Raw genomic sequence first — 25,625 nt, forward strand, 5'->3', positions numbered from 1 at the left:
GATTTTAAGTGCCCTTTCCTTTGGCAAGCCAAAGAAAACCCATTTCCCTCTCATAATAGAGACAGACAGTCATGAATCATTTCCGTTATGAGCGAGCTAACTATATAAAAGACTTAAATCAACAATTGGCTAATTACTAGGTCTAGCAAGAATCAGCAGTGTTTTGTTGAGCCAGTTTCCTCCTGGGCTTTCTAAATGTAACTTTGTTGCTTTCATACAAGCAAATTTGATGTTTAAATGATGAATGATAGTGAAGTACCTTGAGGTATTCTTTGTGATAAAGTGTGGGGAGCTCTGTCTTTACAGTCAGCTTAAAACTTCATTGTAATAGCAAAAGCTGCTGCCTTTTATTAAGAAATAATTTAGGAAATTGTTTCATGTTTGCTTATAGCTTGCCTGTCTTCTTGAATGGGGGCAGACCTTTGTGTTCCACGTGGTGTGCCGGGAGTTTGAGCTGGAGAGGCCCAAATCTGTAATCCTCTGCCAGCATGGGATTGATCGCCGCTTTTGTGACCCAAAGGTACCTTTTCATCCATCTTAACCGCTCACTGTTGGTGCACAGGTTCTCTGGAACAGTTCAGAAATCCAGCCTTAGTGTTAGCAGGACACAATGAGTATTCAGTCAGGTTGAATGTTAACCAGAACATAAATAAAAGGGTTGGTACAAATTAAGCTCCTAGTAGACATTTATGTATTTCCATTTCCTTTATTCTTCCTTTTTCTTTTTCCTTCAGATGAACTCTGTGCCTGGGCCATGCCCAACATCTGATGACTTAAAATACACGATGACACGCCTAGCCATGGATGGAGCAGATCTGTATGTGGTAGAACATGGCTGTGCCACCAATATCAAGGTAAAAATAGTTCTCTTACCAACTAAAATACTTTGTTGTCAATAGGGTTCTTTGTATTGTTTGATAGAATAGGAGCCTGAATTAATGGCTTGCTTCCATGCAGTGGACTAAGCAGAATTTGTAAAACTTTAAGTGATAAAAGGTCATCATGGACCAGGCCAGGACTAGGTCAATTTGGCTTCTACTCATTAATTCCATTAATTATGTTGGAAAATGGTTAGGAGGATCATATGTTATAAATAAAATGGAAGTGGAAGCTGCAGGTTTGGTGTAAAATAATTTGGAACACACTGGGCAATATGAATCTCAGTGTTTGTACCTGAGAGCTGCTAAGAACTTGTGCTGTGACTTAGTAATTCAGCAAGTGGAAGTTATTGATATGGATCACATGCAAGTCAGGGTTGGATAACTCATGATCCTCTTGCGTGAATTTAGATGCATCTTTGGTAGAGAGGGGAAAATTGTTTGTGCCACTGCTTGGCTGAATCCTCTGTTCAAAAAGGGCTGTGCAGAGAAGAGCTGATATTCTCTCCATTATCCTACTGCTCAGGAAAAAAAATGGACTCCTTTACTCACTGTAGCAAAATATGTTTGGAGACAGCTGAATTACGGTAACAACAGAAAAGGAAGAAACTGCCATGCTGATATAACTGAGTAGTAGCTGTGCTGTTAGCTAATAAATTCAGTTTTAAATGGTAGACTTAAAATTAAAAGTTTTGGGTACAGCTTCACATTATGAGCAAGAATCTAACTAAAGAGCAGTGGTAATTATTTTAGACATTTTTAATGATAATCATTTGAATGGCTTGCTGCCCTGTGGCAGTATAATACATTTGAGCCTCCAAATTCTTTTGAATCCAATATTAAAAAGTACCATCATAAATATTAACTGTGTCTGCAGGCAAAAATATGAATGGCAGTATTTTCAAAGGCAGCTTAATAACCTGAACCACTCTAGAAAATTATATCCTGAATGTGTTTCATTCAATTTAAAAAAAAAAAAGTAGTTTTGCAGTGGTCCTTTATAATACGTGACAAAGATGAGAAGTAATAATTTAATATTAACCCTGTGGGTAGCTCTTCCATGGCTGGGTTGTCTTTCAGCTTTCCTTGGTTTTGAGTTGGAAAACTCAATCTGAAATTTCAGGTGCTTCCTGGTGACATTTTGGAGAGGACTCAAGCTGTGCAGGAAACTTGGTTCCATGTCTTCATGTTGGAAGACAAGTTTGAAGACTAAGCAAGCTTGAAAATTTCAGATTTCTTGGTTTTTAGATGACAGTGACGAAGTAAATGATTTAATTTTTTTAAAGTTTCATTACAACATCTATTGAAAGTTTTCTTTTTTGAGCTGTTTACAAAAGGATGCTTTTAAGTAAATATTTTATTTTTGTTCTGTAAAAGCTGTTTGAGATTAATTTCCAAGCTTGCCTTCTTTTGTGTGTGTGCTTACCTGCATATAAAATTGCTTCCCTGGAGAGAAGTTTACTGAGATCTTTTCGGGCTGTGGTACGTGTTAACTGTTTGGGCTGATGTGTTAACTGGTTTAAGGCCATTCTTCCTTTGTTTCACTGACAAAAACTCAGAGTTCTTGTTTAAATCTTGTTTTCAGATGGGTGCCATACGCATTGCAAACTGCAACCTCCACAACCAGTCTGTCGGGGAAGGTGTCAGCGCTGCCATCCAAGACCTTCAGCTCAGACAATATGTTGAGCAGGCGAACAACTGCAGAACTGGCCTTCAACCTATACTGAGGAGGGCATATTGGCTCGAAGCTGGCTCTGTCAACCTGGGCCTCATCACTGCTGACATTGCTTTAGCTGCAGATCATCCTTCTAAACACGAAGCGCAGAGGCATTTCTTGGAAACGCACGATAACCGAGCCAAGAGGTGAGAGATGCGGTTGAGGGAGGTGCATTTGAGAGGGATATCTTTTAATCTTGCTTTCACTGAGCTTCAATGTGGTCATGTTTTTGTTTTGTTTTCTGGTCTTCTGCCTTCTGTAGGTTGTGGTTTTTGTGGCCTGATGATAATTTGAGAAATAAGAGAAGCAAGAACAAGTGTGGCTGTCTCGGTGGTTGTCGATTCTTCGGTGGCACCTTAACGGGACTGGATTTTTTCAAACTTGAGGAACTGACACCTTCAAGCAGTTCTGCTTTCTCAAGCACAAGTGCAGAATCTGATATGTTTTATGGGCAGTCTTTACTGCAGCCAGGAGAATGGATAATTACCAAGGAGATTCCTAAAATTTTAGATGGTGAGAATGCTCTGTACTGTATTTTTGCTCTATTTTGTCCAAAAGTATAATTTCCTAACTTGTCAGTATTTATAGTGTTTATGAATCAAGTTAATAAGTAGAACTGCTTGTGCTCTTGTGGCCTGACCTCTTTTAAACGCAGCCAGGGCTTGAGCAAGCTTTCATATGCTGAATTCTTGTATTAACATGCAACTCCTTTCTGAATCAAAAGGAGTTTTTTGACTTGTTTCTGTTCTACTTACCTAGAAAACAGCCGACCAAGACAATCTGATGTTTTGTTGACATGATTTTATTGATTTTTGTCAGTACAGTATGCTAGCATGCACATACATTTCAAAACTAAGGCTTTTATTTAATAGGGATTTTTATTTCAGTAGGCAGGGTAGAGTCCATTGCAGTTGTGTTATCAGACATTCAGTTTTCCTTTTCCGTCCCTGATCCTAGGTAAAGCCAATGGTGTCAAAAGAAAAGATTGGGACTGCAGATCTGTGGGTATAGAAATGGAAAGGAAAGCACAACACCTGAGCCTCCAAGTGCCGCTGCGCTCCCACAGCTCCTCATCCTCTTCGGAGGAAACGAGCAGCTCTAGTGCTGCACTGCCCTTGCTTGCAGGGGAGAAGGACAGCCCATCATCCACTGCTGAGGATCACCTGGGACAGAAGGAGTTCCTGCCCAGTGCAAAAAGGGAAGATGGCCGTGGGAGGTTAGTACTCTCTGTCTGGGTAGGCACATAATTCAACTCTTGAATGCTTTAAGATGGAAGAAAAACTTTAGATTTAGCAACTTATAAAGCAGTAGTGGTGTTGCTAAAATATGTTTCCTAGTTTGAGTGCCAATTTGGATCCTTGATAGGGGATGCTTACTTGATTAGGGAGAAAACCCAGCATGTAAAGACACCAGCACTTGCTGTTAAATGTTTGGTTTTATGTAGACAAGTGACAGAATTCAGTATGTAACCAGCATTATGAAAATAATGGCTATGCTAATAAAAAGTCACTGATGCATTTGACAGCTTCTGCAGTGTAGGAAGAGAAGCATTAGTAATGAAATAAGCAAGTAAACTGTGAATTTTCATTCCCAGTGTCACAGTGGAGGGTGCAGAGGGCCGTCCTGCATCCCCTGGCCCCCAGGAGAGGCCTGTTGGCCAGTCTCCCATAAGATCCCCCCTGAAAAGACAATCATCCGTGTGCTCCACGCGTCTCGGGAGCACCAAGAGCCTCACAGCAGCTTTCTATGGAGACAAGCAGCCTGTCCCAGTGGGAGTGCAGTTCAGCAGCGACGTGTCCCGCAGCGATGAGAACGTCCTGGACTCTCCAAAGCAGAGGAGGAGCTTTGGCTCTTTCCCCTACACTCCATCAGCAGATTCAAACTCCTTCCACCAGTACCGCTCGATGGATTCCAGCATGTCCATGGCAGATAGCGAGGCTTATTTTTCAGCTGCAGAAGAGTTTGAGCCAATAAGCAGTGATGAAGGTCCAGGAACCTATCCAGGGAGGAAGAAGAGAAAAAAGCAAGCTCAGAAAACTGAATACAGTAGGGGCTCTATTTATCACAGCGTGGAAGGGCCCTTAACAAGCACAGTCCATGGAGAAATGAGTCAGGATATGAAAACGTTGCCAATTAAGACTCATCCTTCCCAGGCTTCATTTGTTTCAGCTCTGGGAGGAGATGATGAGCACATTGACAACATGTATGTCCTGGACTCTGAGAAGACTGTGGAACGTGAGCAAATAACTTCCCAGCAGCCCGTAATGGCATGTTACCAAAATTATCTTACGCAGTTCCAGGTGGTCAACTGGTCAGTAAAGCATCCAACTAACAAAAGAACTTCAAAATCCTCATTACATCGTCCTTTAGACCTCGACACACCAACGAGTGAAGAAAGTTCATCATTATTTGAGCAGCTTACGGTCCCAACTTTTAAGGTATGGAAGATGGAGGAGTAGATAAAGGAGTAAGAGTTCAAAATAACTTAAAATGGCTTAGTACCAGCTGTGTGAATAAGCTACAAGAAACTTGAAATTTCTTTGCTTTTAGTTAAGGAATAGCTTGAATTTCTGACTTCAGATCACAGGGCTGAGTGGCTGGGAGGTTGTGGACAAAAAAAGATGGAATTACAGGTTTGTGGATATGTGTTCTGAATTATCATTGCTGCACTTAAAAATGCTGCCTGTTGACTGCTATGCAGCTGAAGGATATTTATGTGAGTTTTGTTTAAAATATGTTTTACAAAACTGCAGTAGAAGTACATTTGAGACTGATAAAGTATGAATTTGGCTCCAAGTGCTTTATTTCAAAATAAAATTGCAACTCACAATTAGGAAAAGATATTTTTAAATGACCTGAGCGTACATGCTTAAGGAAGGACCTGAAATGAAATACATGAAAAATAATGGAAATTACTTGGTAGAAAATAGGTGTTTGAGCTCTGGAATTGAATTTGTTATAATTTTGCAGAAAAGGTTTGTGTCCATGCAAACCTTTTGTAGATTAGTATTTTAAGGTTTTTTTAAAGCAGTGTTAATGTAAAAGCTGTGTAATCTGATTTTTCAAGGAATTTAAAAGGTAAACCTGGGAGTTCCTGTATCCTATATTGGAGAATCTGCTTCTAAGGGATTCTTTTAAGAAAAAAGGTTTAAGGGAAATATTTTGATTCCTTGATTTTTTTTTTTTTCCTTCATATATGGAAGGAATGTAATACATTTCTTTGCACTTTTATCTTAGATTGTTAAACAGGGTCTCACAGCTAATTCATTACTGGACAGAGGCATGCAGCTTACAGGATCAACGTCTAAGTAAGTTGAATACAATCTGGCATTATTAATATATTTTTCAAGAGTAGGATTTTCCTGATACTCTTCTTAAACATTTTGGCTCCTGCTAGCCCTTTCAAAAGTTGATTTATACCAGTAGTTTTCAGTACCACATCTATATCAGAACAGATCATGCTGCTATGAAATATTTGGGTTTGGTCAAAAAGAAAGTACACAGTGCAAGCATTAAATTATTTCACTTGTACACTTTCAAGATTACAAATAGTGATTTAATTTAGATGAATTTGGAAGGTGCTAATGGCAAGTGTCCATTTCTTTGCCAAAAGCCAAACTTGAATCTAGGGAGGGCCTTGCCCTGGTATTATACTTGTATGCTTTCTAAGCCATATTGTAGGAGAAACCTGCCATTATATGGATGTTACTAAGAATGAAAATGATACCAGACCACTTCTGTATTTGTTTTTACAAAGCCTGATCATTGATGTGTATTTGACTTGTTTAGCACACCTTACACTCCTTTGGATAAGAAGTCTGCAGAGAATACAGATGATGAAACCATAACAGAGGAATGGACATTGGATCACCCTGTCTTCCAGACACGGACAACGGCAATAGTGGAAGTAAAAGGAACTGTAGATGTAGTTCTGACTCCTCTTGTAGCAGAGGCACTGGATAGGTAATTTAATTTTGATGATACTAAAAATTGTCTAAAATCACAGCTGTTTTGTGTGGCAAAAGTTTAGGTAAAGGATTGAAAAACGTGAGTGATGGAACTGCAGGACCTGGTGCCCAGCGGATGTAATTCTGCATTTCCTATGAGGTAGCTGGAAGAATGGGAAGTGCCCTTTGTGTCTGTCAGTGCTTATTTTTTCCTCTGTAGTGTTAATTACGGGTGGTTGATGGTGAACCATGTGAAGCTGGGAGTTTGAACAGTCTCTTGTAGCCAATTTCCTCTCGCAGGTACATCGAGGCCATGGTGCACTGTGCCAGCTCCCGGCACCCGGCAGCAATCGTGGATGACCTGCACTGCAAAGTCTTGAGGGATGCTGTGCAGAACAGCAAGACCAGCTTCTCAGAAAATGTAAGAGAGGGAATAAGGAAAATCCACATGGATTTGAAAGAATGCTCTTTCCTGTATCTTATGTAGAAAAAGTTAAGTGGTTTGAGTTATAGTAGCTAAATGCTATATTAATTTGGGATGCATACTTAGATGCATTTTTATAATCAACTCTTATTACATGGTCTTTAACTGACCAGAAATCTCTTCCAGGATTGAAGTTTTTCTGTTTTGGATGGTCTTGTTCATAACTATAGTGATTTACATGAGATCAAATCCCACATTCTGTTCTTTGAAATTACTATAACTGATATTCTTAAGTATTATATTCACCTCAGTGAGACGTTATTTATTATTTTACAGTAGTTGAGGAGAGCTTTGAAAGTGCCTGTGGGTTTTTTTGCAGTTCATCTGAGACCTTAAAAAATTAATTCACCTTGAAAAGAATTGTATGGTAGTTCTATAGAATTAAGAGTTCTTTCTGTCCAAGGTAATGGCCATATTTATATTTTATGATTTCTTAGACTTCACAGTGTAGTGGACACTAATAATTTGCTTCATAATAAGTTGTTTTATATAAGTTACATGTGTAGAATTCAAACATTCAGCTGAAGTCTGGTTGTTAGAAGGTTTACTGCAGAATGGCACTGCTGTCCTTATGGTTTTAGACCTACTATGCCTCTAAGTGCTTCAGCCCTTGTTCTGGAAATTGTGGTAAATTGCTTTAGATAAAGTCAGAATCTCTTGCTGCTTCAGTGCTAATAAAATGTCCTGTTACTCCTGAGCTTAGCAGCTCTTGAGTTTCAGTGCCAATAAATTTTTTCCCCCCTCTCCAAGTTATCTTCGAAGCAGGACATCAGAGGAACAAAAATAGACACCACCACAACAGGAACAACAAACCAGGGACCAGCACAGGCCAATCTCTCGCTTAAGCAAGATAATGTGACAATTAAAGGTCTTCAGGCCAATGTTACAGTTCCAAAGGTAACAACTGTTTGTTTAGCTTATTAGTAGGCATGTGCCTGACAAAATGACCCTTATTTTTGATCCCTGTTTGTTCCCCAAAAGCTGAAGTGGGGCTGTGCATTTGTGCTAGACGGCTAAACTTTGGAGCAGGATAGGCTGTTTTGGAGCTGCTCAATTTTGTGATGGTGGATGTTCTGTAATTAAATAGCAACCACTGTAGGGGTGACTGGCTGCCATGTCTTTAAATTATGTTCTTGGGTGGTCTAGGTGTGATAGTTTTATTTTTTATTTTACTGGTTTTATTTTTCTTTTTACTGAATGTCTAAGACAAGATTGTATCAGAAATTAGTGATATGTACCTAATGTAACATATTTTTCTAAATGTCTTTACTCTTTGATGGAACTTTATGTATAGGTGAACCTGTGTTTACTACAAGCATCTGTGGATGAATCCCCAGGAGTTTCTTCCAGTAAAACAGTGACTCATGTTTCCTTAGTAGCTTTGTGTTTTGATAGAATTGCTACTCAAGTTCGTATGAACAGGTAAGAATCGTATATGTCACTATGTGCCATAAACTTTAGACATATTTTATTTGAATATTTTTGTTTATCATGAGATTTGCTTAATTGTTTTTTCTCCCTGATATTGAAAAGGGGTATAGTTGAGGAGGCTTCGAACAATGCAGAAACTGGGAGGAATTCTGTCACATTTGATCGTTACATCCAAACCAGCAAAATGCAGCCCCAGTCTTCTGGCTCACTGAGATCCAATTCTGGAGCAGAAAAAGGAAAAGAAATTGCTGCTAAATTGAACATCCATCGTGTTCATGGACAGCTAAGAGGCCTTGATACAACAGGTATTAAATAATATTAAATCGTGGAAATACCAGTTTTAATAGAAGCAAGTGGTTAGAGTTGATCTTGTAGTTTGGTTGTAGGTTTTTTATCAACCCAGATAAAAAGCCATATGTACCTGGAGGTTTTGCAGATAATTGAAAAAGAAGTTTAGGAGGAATTATTTTCAATTATTCCACTAAGTGCTACATTTAAACTTGAGCAGACTAAAAGCTGTCAAGACAAACTTCTAAGCAGTTTTTGTGGCAGATGTGTTGCACTGTAAATATTGACCTACACTGCTGGAATTTGAGGCCTGAGCTCCCTTCCTCCCAGTTTCTCTTTTCAGCTACCATGTTTTTGTCACATTATGCAGGGAATGAGTCACACTTATTCGCTTTCTTACTATTTTCTAACACTTTCAATTCATGTGCCTATTGTATCAGCAATTTCAGCATGACAGACTGTAGATTTTTAACTCTAGTGACTGTAAAACTAAAAATGAGATCTACTCAATTGTCTTCCTTCTTGTTTGTGTTAAGGAAATGCCTTCAAGAAGCTGTGAATTAAATTTTGCTATTACTTCTGATCCTGGAAAAACTAACCAAGAGAAGATGACCAAAAGTAGAGGCAGCTTTTGTTAAACTGATTTAATTTTGGTGTAATCTCTACCAGTTTTTACTCTGTCCCATAATGAACAAGAGTCTTTAGACATGAGGAAGTACTCTGTAAAGGCAGTATGATTAAAAAATACACTACAAATAAATAACAAAAAAAACCCCATTGCTTTGCAAAGATGAGTGAGCAAATGAAATTGGATGAAAACAAAAGCATTAAGAGACTACTAAAATGGTTTCCTCCATTTTTACTTAGTTATGGGTAGAATCTTAGCAGTAGTGCCCTGTGTCAGGTATGCTGCAGACGTTGAAGAAGGCCAATTTTGGAATACTAACCAAGGAAACTCATCATCTTATATTTAAAAGGTTGAGAAAAGCCTTTCTAAGGATCTTAGCATTTCATGTATACTTCAAAAGCAGATGCAGTTATAAATTGGAGGCGGAGAGTAAGGATTGGAAGGGATATAAAGTGACTCAGTGTAGTTCTTTTCCTCAGATATTTGACATTTAGGTATAAAATTATTTAAAATGTTTCTTCAGAAATGTCACTAGAAGAAAGGATTTATAATTAAGCTACATACTAACATCAAAGAAATGGAGGTGGCATGGTGCACTCCTGGATGTGAGACAGCTAAGATCATAATAAATTAAGAGCTGCTTGAGGCTGGATTTTCTTGGGAATCAGTGAGACTTAGTGCTTGACATCTTCCCAAAACAGACACAGACATGCTTCCAAGCAAGAATTAAGTTGGAATCATGACTCTACAAAAAGGTGAAGAAGGCAGCTGTGTTAGGATGGAGAATATCTTGAGGCTTTGTGTTGCTCAGTCCTTGGATTTTTTCCAAATCTAAAAAATTATCTTGCCCATATTTACATACCAAAAAATTATCCTGCCCATATTTACTCCTTTTCCCTATTATTATGCTTCCTTTTCTTGCTTGTGCTTTAACTTTTTTCTTTCTTTCTCCCTGCCCCCATTTGAGGAATATTAAAGGGATAATTCCCCCAAAACACTCTAAACTTAAGAGCTGTTTGAAGATGTAATGCTTTTTCCATTTTGTAACAAAGTAGTAAATATGTTTATTTTCACAGATATTGGAACTTGTGCAATAACAGCTATTCCTTTTGGGAAATCAAAAGTTCTTTTTACTTTGGAAGAGTTGGATGAGTTTGCATTTGTGGATGAAACAGATCAACAAGCTGTTCCAGATGTAGCTCGAATAGGTCCTAGTCAAGAGAAGTGGGGTTGGATAATGTTTGAGTGTGGAATTGAAAATTTAACTATAAAAGGTAAAGCTTTTAAAGGCTTTATATGACTTTGTTTTATGAGATTACTGACAATTCTGTTGTTAGGTCTTCTAGTTTAGCAATTATTTGATTAGAAATTGTTGACTCCAGGTGATACTAAATAGTACATATCTGTGGTAAATTACATTACATGGCTTGTACCACTTACAATGGTGTATGAAATAATTTCATATAAACTGCTTTCATCAGTTTCCGAACTTAAGGTTGAAATTGATGCCTTCACTGATCCCAATCCTCACTTTAACCACAGTAAGTGCATTATAGAGCCAGAGTTTTGCTCTGGGAGGGGAAAGCTTGCTTCAAAAAGAAAAACTCCCACAGTACATATGTATTTTCTATAATCCAAATGATTTTTTTCAGGGAGTACTACTTAAAAACACTCTTCATGTGAGTTCTCTTCATCTACTTGTAACAAACCATCAGGGACTCAAAATTGTAGCCATAAGTTGTTGTATAAAATGTTAATGCATCTTGTTTAACCAAAACCATGTGCATTTCTCTGCTTAAGTGCAGATCTTTTCTATGGGACATAACTTACAGCTGTTTATGTGCTGCAAGTTTTTACAATCTGGGTACTTTTACAGGGGGAAGACAGTCTGGGGCAGTGCTGTATAACACATTTGGAGTCATGGGTAAATCAAGAGACACAGAGAGAGGTGGATTGCTTGCATCAAACAACTCCTCCGATTCCCCAACTGGTAGTGGTTACAACACTGATGTGTCTGAAGATAACCTCCCTTGTGACAGAATAAGTCCCTCGTCAGATATTAATGGAAATTCAGTTTCAGATGAGCAGGTATGTACATATTGAGTAGAAATGATTGGTCATATCTACTTAGACACTAAACTTGCAGCTTTTTGCAGGGTCCCTTGGGAGAGTTAGTAGGCACCATTAATTCATTTTTCTTTGTCTAAATGCCTATGAAACAGCGTAGTATGGTGTATTAGTGCTTTTCAGTGTAATAATTTTGGAAAACAATTTCCCTTCTGGCTTCATGATTCCTTTTTTTTTAAGGATGAAGGTGTTGAATCTGATGATCTGAAAAAAGATATCCCCTTGATGCCTCCTCCCCCTGACTCCTGCAGCATGAAGTTGACAATCAAAGAAATTTGGTTTAGTTTCGCAGCCCCTACCAATGTGCGCTCTCCAGCCCATATATATTCAAGGTATACTTTTCCATGATTTAAAAGAGAGAAAGTGGCAGTTCTGCTTTGTTAAGTTGCATTTGTATTTGCTAGATTCTGAATGGAGTTTCAATAATTTGAAGCTTCTCTGGAAATGAAAATGTTGGGGTTTGTATATATCATTGTAACTCTTGCTTCAGTTTTTTTCTTGTAATTTATATGGAAGTGCTGCTAGAAAATTTTTAGCTAGACATGATTAAAAGAAGAAATGTAAGACTGAAAAACAAACAAACCAAAAAAAAACCCTCTCACAATTCTGGTGAGATGGACATGTATGAGGAAGAAAGGCAGGGAAGGGTTATTTGTTTTGAGTATGTGAGATGCTAGTGAAGAGAACTGCTTTGGGTATTTAATCTGATATCATCCATGATCTTACTGCCACTGCACTATAGAGTTCAACACATGTCCTTCTGATACAGGTTTTTCATTTTATATATGTAGAATAAGCCAAATATTTCAGTCTGTCAGTATAAAGTAATACATTAGGAAATACTTGGCTAATACTCTTGCCTCAGCCCTTTGGCCGAAGTCCCTCATGACATGTAACAGTTTGTTGTGGGATTCAGTCAGTGATGAGAATTTCAAACTGTATGATTTCAGTAGGGGACCAAGTGGGAAAAGGAAGGAATAGGAGTAGCAGAAGTGGGAAGAATCATGAGTGTTTAAGTGAATAAAACAAAAATTGCCTTAGGTACTTCTTGCCAGTTCTTGTTTTCTGTGCAGTAACTCTATGTTTATTACTTTGCATCAGTGTCCCACTTCATCTGACTGTTGTTCGTAACAGCATCAGAAAATCCTGCTGATTGCTGCTGCTGACTGTGAACACCCCTTTCTCTTTATTTTTCTCCTCAGGCAGCTGAACCTCCTGAGCACTGCAACGCCTGCAGTTGGTGCTTGGCTTGTTCCCATTGATCAAGTGAAATCATCATTAAATAAACTGGAAACTGAAGGAACCTTGAGAATTTGTGCTGTTATGGGGTGCATTATGACAGAAGCTCTAGAGGTAAATTACCTTTGTAAAATCAATGAGCATTATCAGAACAGGACAGTGAGATAGGCAGTACATATTTTTTTGAATTCTGGTTATTTTCACTGACAAACTTAGAGCATCTCCTGTGAGCCTTTAGGATTGGTCACGAGAATTCAGTAGCTGTGCTTTTTGTACACAGTCTAAATTTTAGAGCTGTTACTGATTAGTTAGTCTCATGCTTCTTACAGGAGTGCATCTCCAGGTAAAAGAGGAGTAAGAAATATGGCTGTAGTGCCTGGTGTATTTTATGAAATATTTTTGTTTACTGTTGTTTTGACTGGCACCATCTAGTGGGAAGATTTTGAGGAGATAGCTACACTGAGATCCTGTCTTTCATTGTGAGATGGATGACCTGAGTGTGAGGCTGGTTTTCTGCTCCACTCAAAAATTATCCTTTGCAGCAGTCTCTTATTCCTACCTCCCTTCCTATTTCTTTTTCCTACAGTCTTTCCAACTAAACCAAATTAGAAAAAGTGCCTCTTTTGTCTTTAACTAGGAATAAACAGTTTCTTTGAAAATTGCTGCTGGCTTTGCATATATGTCTATTAGTCCAGACGTTTATAAGGTCTGCAGTTTGAATCCAGGCTTTTGTTTTTTTGCTTCATATAAATAAATATGCATCATGAATGATTTTTCGCATGCAGTATTTAAAATAAGGTGGGTACCCACGAGGTGTATCTTGGTTGCAGAAGTTCAAAATGTGATTAGAAGTGTTTTTCTATCATAGATGAAATCTTGTCATTTGTGCTCATGATCTGTTTGCAAGTATGTTCATATGTTGAAAATTGTTTTATTTTAATCTAGAATAAGAGCGTTCACTTTCCTCTGAGAAGCAAGTACAACAGGCTTACCAAAGTGGCTCGTTTCTTGCAAGAAAATCCTTCTTGCTTACTGTGCAATATATTGCACCACTACCTTCATCAAGCAAATTACTCCATTATTGAGGATGCCACTATGGTGAGTTACCCAGGAAAACTGGGCATATCTCAATCTTCTAGTTTCAAATGCACCAATTCTAATGTCTTAAATCTGGCAAAAGTTTGAGGAAGGTTATCAACAAGAAAATATAACCCAAACTCATATGTATCTTGAAATTGATAAGTAGGTATGGTTTCTCTGATTTCTTTTTTTTTTTTTGCATCTGCTCTTTTTATGGCCTGTATATATGCATAATGTTTATCAAACTATTTTATTACTAAATATATGAGAAATCATAAAACAAAAGAGTATGCCTTTAGAACTGCTTATGGCTTTTTTTAATCAGATTTTATTCCCTCTCTGTCATGTTTCAATGGCCTTTTTACGATATTTCATTTTTCACGGTTTTAAAACTGAATAAATCTGTATTATTGAGGCAAGTGGATGAAGTGGTTAGTTTATTCAAAATTCTTTCATTGGAATTAGTTTTCATGTCTTCTAGAAATACTGGGATAATGCAGCTAGTTTAAGGAAGGAGCTAGAATTGTACAAACTTTAGGGCTTAAGAATCAAATCTTTTTCTTGATGGCTTTAGTATGTAAATGTCTAGATTGTATTGGGAAGTAGTTATTTGAACAAACATGAGGCATAAGGAGTGTTTATTCCTGATTTTGTGTCATTTTCATAATCCAATTCCACAGCTGTCAGATTAAAACAGTTTGCTTTTCAGCATATTCAGCTGAGAGTCAGTGATCAGAAATAGCACAGTTTGTGGCACAAATAGCACAGTTTGATTTGTGGTCAAAATAACAAGCTTTTGTTTTCTTTAGGACAATTCAGTGAAGTAATCAAAACAATCTCTATATTTGGCCTCAAATGTATGTTCTTAAAATACTGCTTATGAACAATGGAAAAAACGTAATCTTTTTAATTTCAGTTCTCTTCGTACAGTCAGTGTTGCTATAAATTTTAGCTCACAGTTCAGAGCCTTATAATTACTTAAGTACTTTTAGCTTCATATTTAATAAACCTGCTTCCTGTTGTTTATTTTTGGCCCCTTGGGCAAGATCCTCAGGTCATGTAGATGAATATCTTTACTATGTTCAATGAAGCTGTAATTTTTGTCTCTCAGCTTTTTGGCTTCTTGCTTGATGTGTTGTGGTGCCAGCATGTTTGTCATAAGCCTTTTAAGTACAGAGATTTAAGAGAGCTTTGACTTTTTCTCCCCTCCAGTTTACTTCAAAATGCTGTAATATGAATTTTTAATTTTTTTTTTTTTGTATTTAAAGAGTGATGGCCTTCCTGCCTTAGTGACCTTAAAGAAAGGTCTGGTTGCCTTAGCAAGGCAGTGGATGAAGTTCATTGTGGTAACCCCAGCCTTTAAAGGAGTCAGCTTGCACAGACCAACCCAGCCAATGAAACTGCAGCCAAATGCCTGCCACGAGCATGAGGATGGACTTGGACTGGACAATGGAGGGGGTCTTCAGAGTGACACCAGTGCTGATGGAGCAGAGTTTGAGTTTGATGCAGGTATTTTTGTGTTATTCTCTCTCCATAAAAATTCCTAGGGGCAAGCAGCTCCTTTCAGAGCATCTTCTTTAGTTTTAGTGCTTGAACACATTACAGTCTTCTTTTTTAGAATTATCAAGCTTCTTTTTTTATATCACCTTCCTTCTCAAGCTGCTGCTAACAATGATATTACAGTATTACAATAATTAGTGCTTGTTCAGGTAAAAACAAAGCAAGAGACCTCTCTTTCTTCACATCTTCTGTCTTGTTAGTTCTTGCAGAAAATAAATCAACTTAATTATTTACTACCTTCCAGTTAAAAGCCAGGCAGCAGTTATCAGCTTTAAGAGAGCAAATCCAAAGATGTTTATGTATGAAACTTGTATGTAATCATAGAGTATAATGGAAATTTTCCCCCCTTCTCTAAAACATCTGTTTTGATTGAGCAGAAACACTTGGATTATTACACAAAACCCAGCAGACCCATGTCTGAGATGTTCTTATTTGTCTATAAATTAGACAGCACTGTGTAGGTGTGTGTCAGCATTTGGTAGTTCATGACTGCTTGTAGATAAATGTACCTAATAATAGATAATCTTGGTTCTCCAAATACATATAAAAGAGGAAAACTGCTTGCTTGGTTGCAGCTACTGTGAGTGAGCACACAATGCTCCTGGAAGGAACAGCCAATCGCCCTCCCCCTGCCAGCGCCTCCTCCGGGCCTGTCACTGGTGCTGAGATCATGAGGAAGCTGTCCAAGACTCACACTCACAGTGATTCTGTGCTGAAAATAAAGGTGAGTGTTCAGAGCCCTTCACTGGAGAGAAAGGGTTTGTAGCTGGCCTGTTCAGAAGCAATTCTGTAGCTGCAGATGTATAAATGCATGCAAAAAGTAACTCTGACACATGGAAGGGTCTGTTCGTGACCTTATAAAAGGGATGCTCTGTCAGTCGGCTTGTATTCTGCATCTGTTCTTGGTGGTTTTTCTTGCCAATTAACTTAATGTGCACTCTTTAAGGATATGCCTTAACCTTTATAGGCCTTCTTCTATTATTTATGGAAGCAGAAGCAAGGATTTAACTATCATGGTACAAAACCTAAGACTGGCAAAGCTCTTCAGTAGCTTGTAGTAAAATTACTGTGTTCCAACATCATATTCAGACCAAATATTGCTTCCTTTTTGCGTTTTCCAAAATACTTAATTCGTTTCTTTATTTGCTGCACACAGGGCATCCATCCATATCACTCCTTGAGTTACACCAGTGGAGATACAGCTACAGATTCACCAGTGCACATTGGCCGCTCTGGAATGGGAGTCAGAGAAAGTCCAAGGAAAGAAAGCCTGCTCAGCTATCTCACTGGGAGTTTTCCTAGCCTGCACAATCTTCTGGAAGGGACTCCTCAGAGAAGTACAACTGCAGTTAAAAGTAGTTCTTTAACACGAACAGGTATGATACACCATAAGTAAGCTAAAGGGAGAAGTGCAAGTGCATCAGGTTGGGAAGAGAAATTGCAGCTAACAGAATAAATAAAATATTTTCCCTTTACTTTATCTTCATTTTACTCAGCTTTAATTTTTGAGTCTTTTTGAATGAGTAAGGAAAATAACCATTTTGTATTTGGCATTTTTTCTTGACCTTGTAAGTCGCTCAAAAAGAGGGCTGAAACTGATATTTCAGTAACTTAGTATGCATATGATAATTTGCTGATTTTTAGTAGTGGTATTCTCAGTGAATATTTTAGAAGCTTGAAACATTGAAATGTTTCTGCTCTGTATTATTGTTCAGAGTGTATTGTTATTTGGTTTTCTTTTTATTTAAATCACAAGTTTGATTCTGTATTTTCTCTAAAACCTCTCTCCTTTGCTGTCAGGGACTGAAATATTGTTCAGAAAAAAAGGTATTTTGGTTTCTTAATGACTCCTTTTCTCTATTAACAGTAGAGATTAAGCAAATACAAAGCCATGTGTAGTGCGACATCCATTAGTGCCATGTATAACTTCTGTGGTAGCACCTGTAGTGCTGTTTGACACCTAATTTAGTTGAATAAACCTTGAGCATTAGGCTTGTTTTTATAGTAAGTAGGTGTTGTCGGTGAAATCATGCTGTGTGGCTTATTTTTGCCAACTTGGACACAACAAATACTGAAGCTTCTGATCTATCTGTACAGGCAATACTGTGGCCACAGACATGTTGTCTGAGCACCCTCTGCTGTCTGAGCCCTCCTCTGTGAGCTTCTATAACTGGATGTCCAATGCTGTGGGCAACAGGGGAAGTGTCATACAGGAAAGTCCAGCCACCAAGTCTGGACACAACAGCCTTCCAACAGGTATTGCTACTTTGCAGCTGAGTTGGAGATGGTTCTGGGTTGGCTGTGCCTGTGTTTGTCACATTCTGTCTGAATGTAATTGAGAGAGTGACTTATGTTCAGCGGAACTTGATTAGTTCAAAATACTATTTGTGGGATACTCTCATCAAACTGGAAAATGGAAAAATGTGATTCAAGCAAAACTGTTGTTTTCTTTTCCCTCACCCTACTTGCAAAAACTGAGCTTTTTCTTACATTTGGAACTGTCAGTGTAGCTGCCAAAACCATACATAGCTGCCAAAAGTTCAGCAATAAAATCGTCTTCTGTTGCAGAGTTCCTTGGCTTTTGTTGGCTATTTCTGATGTAATTTGCATATGCTTATTTTTTAATGTGTGCATTGGAATCTTTGCTCTCTCAGTTCAATTTTGAGACTAAACGTAAACATCTATTTTGAGAGTAACGTAGGAGTGGGAAGTGGTTAACTGTAAGGGAATGGAGAAAAAATATATTTCTGAAAGTCATAGGTGTATTAAAGAAACAGATGTGTAACAATTTACTGCAGTTTATTTATTGTTCTTGTAAGTGCGTCATCTTTCAGACTTTTCAAATGTGTGTGTCTTAATTTTCTTTTTCACTAACACTGTATTTGAATCTTACTTCTGTTAACACTCCTTCAACTGTGCTGTATTAATCTTAGGCAATAAGAAGTTGTTTCAGTTTGTTTTTAATGTTGAACAAATAGTCTGATCCTGCAAACATCATCGTGCTTTACATATTGCTGAACTGGCATGGCTCCTTTGTAAACTGGAATGTGTTTCACTGCAGAAAGACTCTTTACAAATCTGAGTTGGACAATCTCTACCTCTTCCAGCAATATCAGACTCTTCCTTTATCCTGAATGGAACTTTTGTGAGGTTATAGACCTCACTGTGGCTTGTGTATCTATATAATTGATCTTGCTGAATTAATAGAGTTGGTGGTGATAAGATTTGCTGTGGTGTTAGTGTTCCATGGGTATTTATTTTTCAGGTGTGGCACCCAACCTTCCTACTATCCCCTCTGCTTCAGACTTCAACACAGTTCTGTCCAGTGACCAGAACACCCTGGATGGCACCCACTCGCAGCACAGCACCAGCCAGGATGACATTGCAGGTGTAGAAGAGGGAAACCAGGGCTTTCCTGCTGTCCAGCTGGCAGATGCACAGGTAACTGGGGCTGCGCATCACTGAATGAGGAACAAAAATGTGGCAATTATCAAGGCCTTCATAACTAAATCGGTGGGTTTTGTTTTGTAGGTTGTTTTCAAACCTCTGCTAAGTTACACAGGAATTCAGTCCCAGGATGCCATGCCCCTGTGCTACAGGATGTACTTTGGAGAGTACCTCTCTTTCTCAGGAACTCTGGACTGCCTCAGAGCAGATATTGTTGATTCAGACACAGCAAAGGAAAGGAAAAGCAAGCGAGCCCGAAGGTATGCCCTGAGAGATTTAAAAATATGTGTATTGGTTAAAAAACAGAAATTAGGCTTTTCATGTGGTGACAGATTTCCAAAGCACTTTCATAGGATAAAGAGCAGCCCTTTGTTCTTCTAATCTTACGTTTTGTCTTCCTGTTAGAATATTTTTTTTCTTTATATCTTCCTATGGAATAGTTTTGGAATTATAACTATTTGAATCTTTGCTTTTGAAAACTGGAGACTGGGGAAGGCAGAGAGCTGGTGGGAATAGTGGGGGGGAATTTGAGTGGCTCTGAAATGATGTTTAATAATTAATCCTATAAATAATGATGTGACTTCTCTCTGAAAATGCTGAATCTTCCCCCAGACCAATTTTGGGCAAAGCTTCAGGATATGAAGGAATGATGCCAAACTAGGTTTCATAGAGCTGGATGATTGCTGTGTTAGTAGCACACAGTATGAAACTGTTCAAGTTCATTTTATTATATTTAGAACTGTGGTAAGAAGTACTGTCCTAAGGGAAATAAAAGGCTGGATTCAGTAAATTACACGCAAGCTGTGTAAAAAACATGTTGGACTCCCACTGACAAAAAGAAACTAAGTAGTAACTTGTACCTTTTCTTTCCTTAGGCAAGGAGCTGTCAATCTTCCTCCTCTGGAATTCAAACCAGCTTTGATGTTAGAGACTTTCAGTATTAGTGCTGTGGTGATGGAGAAATCCATGTGCACCCCTCATAACTCCACCAATGCCCTTTCTTTCCATGACTTGAACAAGCGCTATTACAACACCTTTCACTGCAATTTTACAATCTCCTGCCAATCCATCAGCCAGCACGTGGACATGGCCCTGGTGAGGCTCATCCATCAGTTCAGCACCATGATTGATGATATCAAGGCCACTCAGACAGACATCAAACTGAGCAGGTACACGGCTGGCTCAGCCTCCCCGACCCCCACCTTCAAAACTCGGAAGCACAGAGACTTCCGCTCCTCGGATTTCAGCCGCAGCTCCCGAGGGAGCCTTAATGGAGGCACCAGGGTGAACAACACCAAGAACAAGCGAACTAACAATGAGAACAACAAGAAAGAGTCTCGGAACAAGAATTCCCTGGGGAGGTCAGAGCGAAGGACTTCCAAAGTTTCCAGGAAAGGCTCCAAAGATGTGGTTGACCATGTGACGATCCATATGGATGACTCTGACTCCATTACTGTGTCAGAGCAGAGCGAACCCTCTGCTGAGTGCTGGCAAAATATGTATAAACTACTGAACTTCTATTCACTCATTTCTGATCCAACTGGCATCTTAGAAAAGTCTTCTGAAACTTTTGGGCCAACAGGTAAAGTGGTTCATGAATCCAAATAATTTGAATGTGTGTGCACTTTTGCTCAAATGTGATGTTTCTAAAGCTTAGTCATGAGATGGCTTTTGTGAGTTGCCCACCCCATCTAACTTGGATCAGAGGGGCAAGTGGTGAGGTTGGAGGTGAGCTTTTGATTTGTTCACCAAGATAATGTACAAAGGAAAAGCTGAACTTTTCACACTAACTGTGTAGCGCAGATTGAGTTTGTTCCTCCCGAGGTGTTGTTTGGTGTTCAAGGGGCTACTGGAAATGCTGTTTATTATCATTCTCTGAAAATATGCAAGCATGTACATAAGCCTTGACTGACAGTGAAGAAAAAATCTTTGAACCTTGCTGTGAGAGCAGGAAAGGTCAAACACTGATTTTGGTAAAGTCCCACAAAGATTACAAGCTCAAGCTATAATTTCATCCAAAACTTTGAGATCTGGTGTAGTTAATGCTATTTCCAATGTATTTCAGCACAACAGAGTAAGTTTGAGAGCTGACTTAGCATCATTCTCTTTGTTGCTGAACTTAGATTGCTGTAAATATGCAGGGGATGGTATAGTTCTCTATAGCCATATTTCCTTTGGACTTCTTTTAACTAAAGAATGAAATCTGAGGAAGTCTCAAATGAGAGCTTTTGTTAAATAGATGCCAGCGTCTTTCATGCACAGGATATCATATCCACAGTTATGATATCTGCACAAAATGTAAATTTTCTTATATTGCTTTTAGGCTCTTGAAAACTTGCTTATCCAAAACTGAATTATAAGAACCTTTGCCTGTGGCTTGATTAAAAAAACCCCAAAAACAGCACAATTGGAAACTGTCAGGGCATTTTTCTGGTATAGCAATAAAATCAGACAGTTACAAATATTTATATAAGGTACCTAAGAGAATATTTATGAATAATAATGAAACCACATCACTCATTATTGCCTTCATTGTGTCTTGGATTTGGTTCAGTTGCAATGGTATTGGGATGCAGTGAGCGAGGCACAGATAATTTTCCTGTAGAGTTTTCTTGATGTGCAACATATGTCACCCTTGGTTTCAAATACAAATATAAATGAGATGTGTCAGGTATTATTTAAGGATTTAATAACTCCTGGTGTTCCTGTAGGTGTTCGAAGCCCCACTGAGCCTGCCTGCAGGGTGGTGTTTGAGAACGAGCAGGACAATGGCAGGAAGCGCAGCCTGGTGACCTCGGAGCCACAGCATGTGACCCTCATCGTCTTTGGGATTGGGATGGTGAACAGAACCCACCTGGAGGCTGACATTGGTGGCCTCACCATGGAATCAGAGCTGAAGAGAATCCATGGCAGCTTTACCCTGAAAGAAAAAATGAAAGGTGGGACAAGCTAAAAGTGTTCTCCAGAATTAAATTCACTGGCAGCTTTACATGTTTGTGAGTGTGTAATAGGTGTGTGGGTAGTACAATAATATCCAACAAGTTCTTTTAAAAACTGTTACTAAGATGCTGAAGGATTTTAAAAGAATGCAAGATTTTTAGAAAATGCCATAGAGGAAACTCTATTAGAAGATAGTCACTCATCTTCAAATGCTTTCTTCTTGTCACAATTTAAAGTTGACATTAATTAATGTGACTGCTAAAGCTGTAATTTTTCAGTTATTTTCCCGCTGCAATATTTTTAAAAGCAGTAGGCATACTTGAAGCATTTTATTAACTGAAATTCTGTTAAATATCTTTTTTTCCTAAAGATGTGCTACATCAAAAGATGACTGAGACATGTGCCACTGCTCACATAGGAGGTGTCAATATCGTCCTGCTGGAGGGAATTACCCCAAATATCCAGTAAGTAGAAAGTCTCACAATTTAAAATTTTTCAAGTGCATAGAAGTGGTTTAAGTTGTGTATTTTTTTCTCTTATTCTTCTAATGCTTTTTGAAAGTTACAGGTTCAAAACATACAAGATTTTTAGGGAGTAGTTAATCTACTTATGCTGATTATTCCCATTTTAAGATGTGTAGTGTTTCTTGAATAGATATATTTTTGAACTCCCATGGTGTATCATTCTTTGTTCTCTCATGTTATTTTTACAGTTCTAATATCCCTTCTCCACCCTTTATGTAATTGACACAGCTTGGTAGGGGAAGGGGAGAGAATCACTTCTTGTGCATGAACATCGTGAATCACTTGCTCAGCATCCACATTGTTTTGGGCTTTTTATTTATGCCAGGTTCAGAAACTCAAAAAGACCATGCATTGTTTTTCTTTTTTTCCCAGCTGAATCTCTTTATGTTTGAGTTGCAGAACAACAGCTGAACCACAACTCTTTGTAGCACAGATCACTCTCACACAGTTTGAGTGTTAGCTGGGTAACCCTCAGTATGTGGTCTGGTCTTTGAACATGACTGTTGTAGGAAAGGGGCTAAACAATGGGACTTGCGTTTCTCTCCTTTTAATTCCTGGATAGCTTGGAAGATGCTACATAGAACTTAAAACATACAGAATTTTGTAATTTCTTCAGCTAAATTGCTTCCAAGGTTTTTGTTTCAGAGGGATAAATAAAAGTTCCAATCTGACAGTCTCATGAAGGGTTTCTGAAGGTGATTGAGGCTCTTCATGTCTGTTGTACATATAGGGTGGGTACAAAAGGAAAGGGGGGAAATAAAGAGATAAATCTTAAAACAACAAGGGCAAAGAACAAACATGAGCAAAACCAAAACCTTCCACTTGGTAAATTTGAAAATAAATGTCATATAGTGGGTTACAAGTAATTAACTGACTAATTTTGCATGAATGTTTATTCTTTATTTGCTTTGTTTTTGTTTTTCTTGCTTTCTCTTCAATCTTCATCTGTAGACTGGAGGATTTTCCTACATCTCCTACAAGCACAGCCAAACAAGAGTTTCTGTATGTCATATTATTATGTTTAATAGCCTTGCAATTAACTCTGTGTTGTGTAGCTAATGGCTGCATTCCTACTATGTGTGATTGTGTAGGCAGATGTTGCTTGAATACATTTTGGTTTAACATGTGGTATTAAGCTTTTTTTAATGAAGCCTGCTCAATATCTGCCAAAAAAAGCCCTTGTAAATGTTAGCAACATAGTTTTAGGGATTGGTATTGCACTGTACTCACTACTGTAATGTTAGAGTGGTTTCACTGGCCCGTAAGTACTTTAGATCTGCTTCTGTGCTTATTTTAATGAGCTGAAATCCTGTTGATAAATGTAAGGGAGCACAAAGGTGAGATTTGCTTTGGAACTGCTGTGCACAGAATGATTGTCCCTGTTGTAGTGTCCCCATGAAAAGAATCATTCCTTTTTGTCTCTCTTTACCTATGTGCTAGCTTAACTCCTAGGGCATGCTGCCCAGGTTATGCTAAGTCGAAACGTTTCAACTAAATTTCCTTAAAAACTCTGCCTGTGTATCTGCTGCTACTGAAGGTGCTCCTCTTCATATCCCTCAGATCTGTGTGTGTGGGTGCAGGTCTCCATTCTCATAGTGTCTGTTTATTCAGTGTTGTGGTAATGCAGGATTAACTTTAAAATGTCCTTATAGCTCTGGAGGGAGAGGTGATGGACTGTAAAACTGCAAGTGGTGTAGAGAAAATATTGGGCTTTTGGTTCCTTTTTGTCTGGTAGCAGCATTAAACCAGCAAGAGAAAGTACTTGTTTTCATAGTGCATCACTGAGTGGTTGAATTCGCTGCTATACGATGTGGTCAACAGAGGTATAAATGATTAAAAGGATTGCATAAATCCATGTAGATCTGGTGGTGAGTCATGAACACAATGCAGTCTCTGGCTTAGAATGTAAGTTCCTGATGGCTGGAATAAAGGGAAGGTTCACTTTATTTATACCTCAGGTATCTGCTACTGCCTGAGTTCCCAGCTGACTCGATGTGGTAGTTCCTGTGTCTTACGGGCCTCCTGCTGACATTTTTTCCTCTACACACTTTTTATAACATTCCCAAATGTCTGTTGAGTACTGGCCTTGTAGTCAGTTCTGTGGTGAGACAAAGACTTCTTTGCACAAATTTGTCTGGAGAGTGATCATTTGTGGTATTGATGTGAGAATATAGAATTCTGGTATAAACTGGTATATAACTTAAATAATGGTCAATGATTTTAATGAGATACAGCCAGAACTGTTACAGGCATATCACTGCAGGTAAGCAAACTGCAGATCTTTAATAATAAATGTATATCCAGACAGTTGTTCCGCGTTTCATTCTGTCATGAAAGTAGGTTCTTTTGTAGGCAAGCAACAGTGAAATTAATATCTTGGATGAAATATGGAATACCTTAGGAGAAGAGCACAGTTCGTTTTGCTGAGGTTTTTTCCTTCTGCAACAGCTAAATTGCTGTAATATTTTTTAAATTAAGGAAGTGTTCAAAATGGTTTGAATGCAGTGGTATTCATGGTATAGATGGGGGTGAAAATGTGTTTTTGATTGGCTTCACAACAGTTGAGTCAGAATGGTAGCAGGAAGACTATAGGAAATAAACATCATCAAGAGAGGAAAAATCGTGGTTTTCTTTTAAAGAGATGGATTAAAACAAGTCTGGCCTTTTCTTGAGTAATGTTTATCTGTGTAATGTTTTTTTTTCTTTAATTGTGAATTAAGATTTGTTTTCTCCTTCATCACATATTTTGAAATAATTTCTACTTGAAAGTCTGCCCTAACGTATTAATCCATAACTGCTTCAGGTCACTTGCATCTGTTGCATAGCTGTGAAAATCTGAGAATGTTACTTGAGCTTCAGTCAATTAATTTGCTGTTGATGAGCCAGTGGTTGTCTTACAGTGCTGTGTATTTCTTGATTATAAGCAGAAGGATAATGTCTGTTGGTGTTGTTTTTATTTCCACATCTGGGTTGCTTTGGGCTTGCAGATATTTTAATACAAGAATAAGCAGAAACATTACTTAGAGAGTGGAATTCATAGGATATGAATAGTATCTTTCACCATGAGAGCAAACTGTCTATAAACAATAGGATACAAAAAGTGTTTTAGTTATACCCCTTAAAACACAGTATTTGAGAAACTTGCACTGAATATTGCAATTTTATAGTCTATTTTTCTACCATTTTAGCTAGTGTACTGGATTTTGAGAACTACTTGTGTCTCTCTTTGAGGCTGTCATTCTGTGTTGGCTGCATAAAATACTTCCATTGGGTAACCCTCCAGGAATTGACCATAGAAACATTAATGTGTTGCCCCAATATCTTTTTATTAGGAG

The 25,625-nt window shown here is 38.2% G+C and overlaps 1 protein-coding gene across 11 annotated transcripts in view; it reads left to right on the forward strand.

Moving 5' to 3' along the window:
- BLTP1 (bridge-like lipid transfer protein family member 1) overlaps positions 1 to 25,625 on the forward strand; it is an 89,374-nt gene that overhangs the window by 35,807 nt on the left and 27,942 nt on the right. For 9 of the 11 annotated variants that reach the window (XM_085057820.1, XM_085057819.1, XM_085057821.1 and 6 more), the window contains exons 23-49: positions 392 to 520; positions 735 to 854; positions 2,464 to 2,741; positions 2,858 to 3,108; positions 3,553 to 3,811; positions 4,190 to 5,033; positions 5,833 to 5,903; positions 6,385 to 6,558; positions 6,843 to 6,963; positions 7,777 to 7,923; positions 8,321 to 8,448; positions 8,560 to 8,762; positions 10,450 to 10,647; positions 11,250 to 11,461; positions 11,681 to 11,832; positions 12,703 to 12,853; positions 13,685 to 13,837; positions 15,088 to 15,328; positions 15,955 to 16,103; positions 16,536 to 16,755; positions 17,477 to 17,635; positions 18,645 to 18,820; positions 18,911 to 19,086; positions 19,702 to 20,408; positions 21,538 to 21,765; positions 22,137 to 22,230; positions 23,242 to 23,292. In XM_085057820.1, coding sequence (XP_084913946.1) covers positions 392 to 520; positions 735 to 854; positions 2,464 to 2,741; positions 2,858 to 3,108; positions 3,553 to 3,811; positions 4,190 to 5,033; positions 5,833 to 5,903; positions 6,385 to 6,558; positions 6,843 to 6,963; positions 7,777 to 7,923; positions 8,321 to 8,448; positions 8,560 to 8,762; positions 10,450 to 10,647; positions 11,250 to 11,461; positions 11,681 to 11,832; positions 12,703 to 12,853; positions 13,685 to 13,837; positions 15,088 to 15,328; positions 15,955 to 16,103; positions 16,536 to 16,755; positions 17,477 to 17,635; positions 18,645 to 18,820; positions 18,911 to 19,086; positions 19,702 to 20,408; positions 21,538 to 21,765; positions 22,137 to 22,230; positions 23,242 to 23,292 — 5,792 coding nt within the window. The remainder of the gene's footprint in view (positions 1 to 391; positions 521 to 734; positions 855 to 2,463; positions 2,742 to 2,857; positions 3,109 to 3,552; positions 3,812 to 4,189; positions 5,034 to 5,832; positions 5,904 to 6,384; positions 6,559 to 6,842; positions 6,964 to 7,776; positions 7,924 to 8,320; positions 8,449 to 8,559; positions 8,763 to 10,449; positions 10,648 to 11,249; positions 11,462 to 11,680; positions 11,833 to 12,702; positions 12,854 to 13,684; positions 13,838 to 15,087; positions 15,329 to 15,954; positions 16,104 to 16,535; positions 16,756 to 17,476; positions 17,636 to 18,644; positions 18,821 to 18,910; positions 19,087 to 19,701; positions 20,409 to 21,537; positions 21,766 to 22,136; positions 22,231 to 23,241; positions 23,293 to 25,625) is intronic. The other 2 variants (XM_085057822.1, XM_085057824.1) reach the window with 2 other exon arrangements.

This window comes from Lichenostomus cassidix, chromosome 4 (genome assembly GCF_008360975.1).
Source record: "Lichenostomus cassidix isolate B80296 chromosome 4, HeHo_3.0, whole genome shotgun sequence".
In the NCBI taxonomy this organism is placed as follows: Eukaryota; Metazoa; Chordata; class Aves; order Passeriformes; family Meliphagidae; genus Lichenostomus; species Lichenostomus cassidix.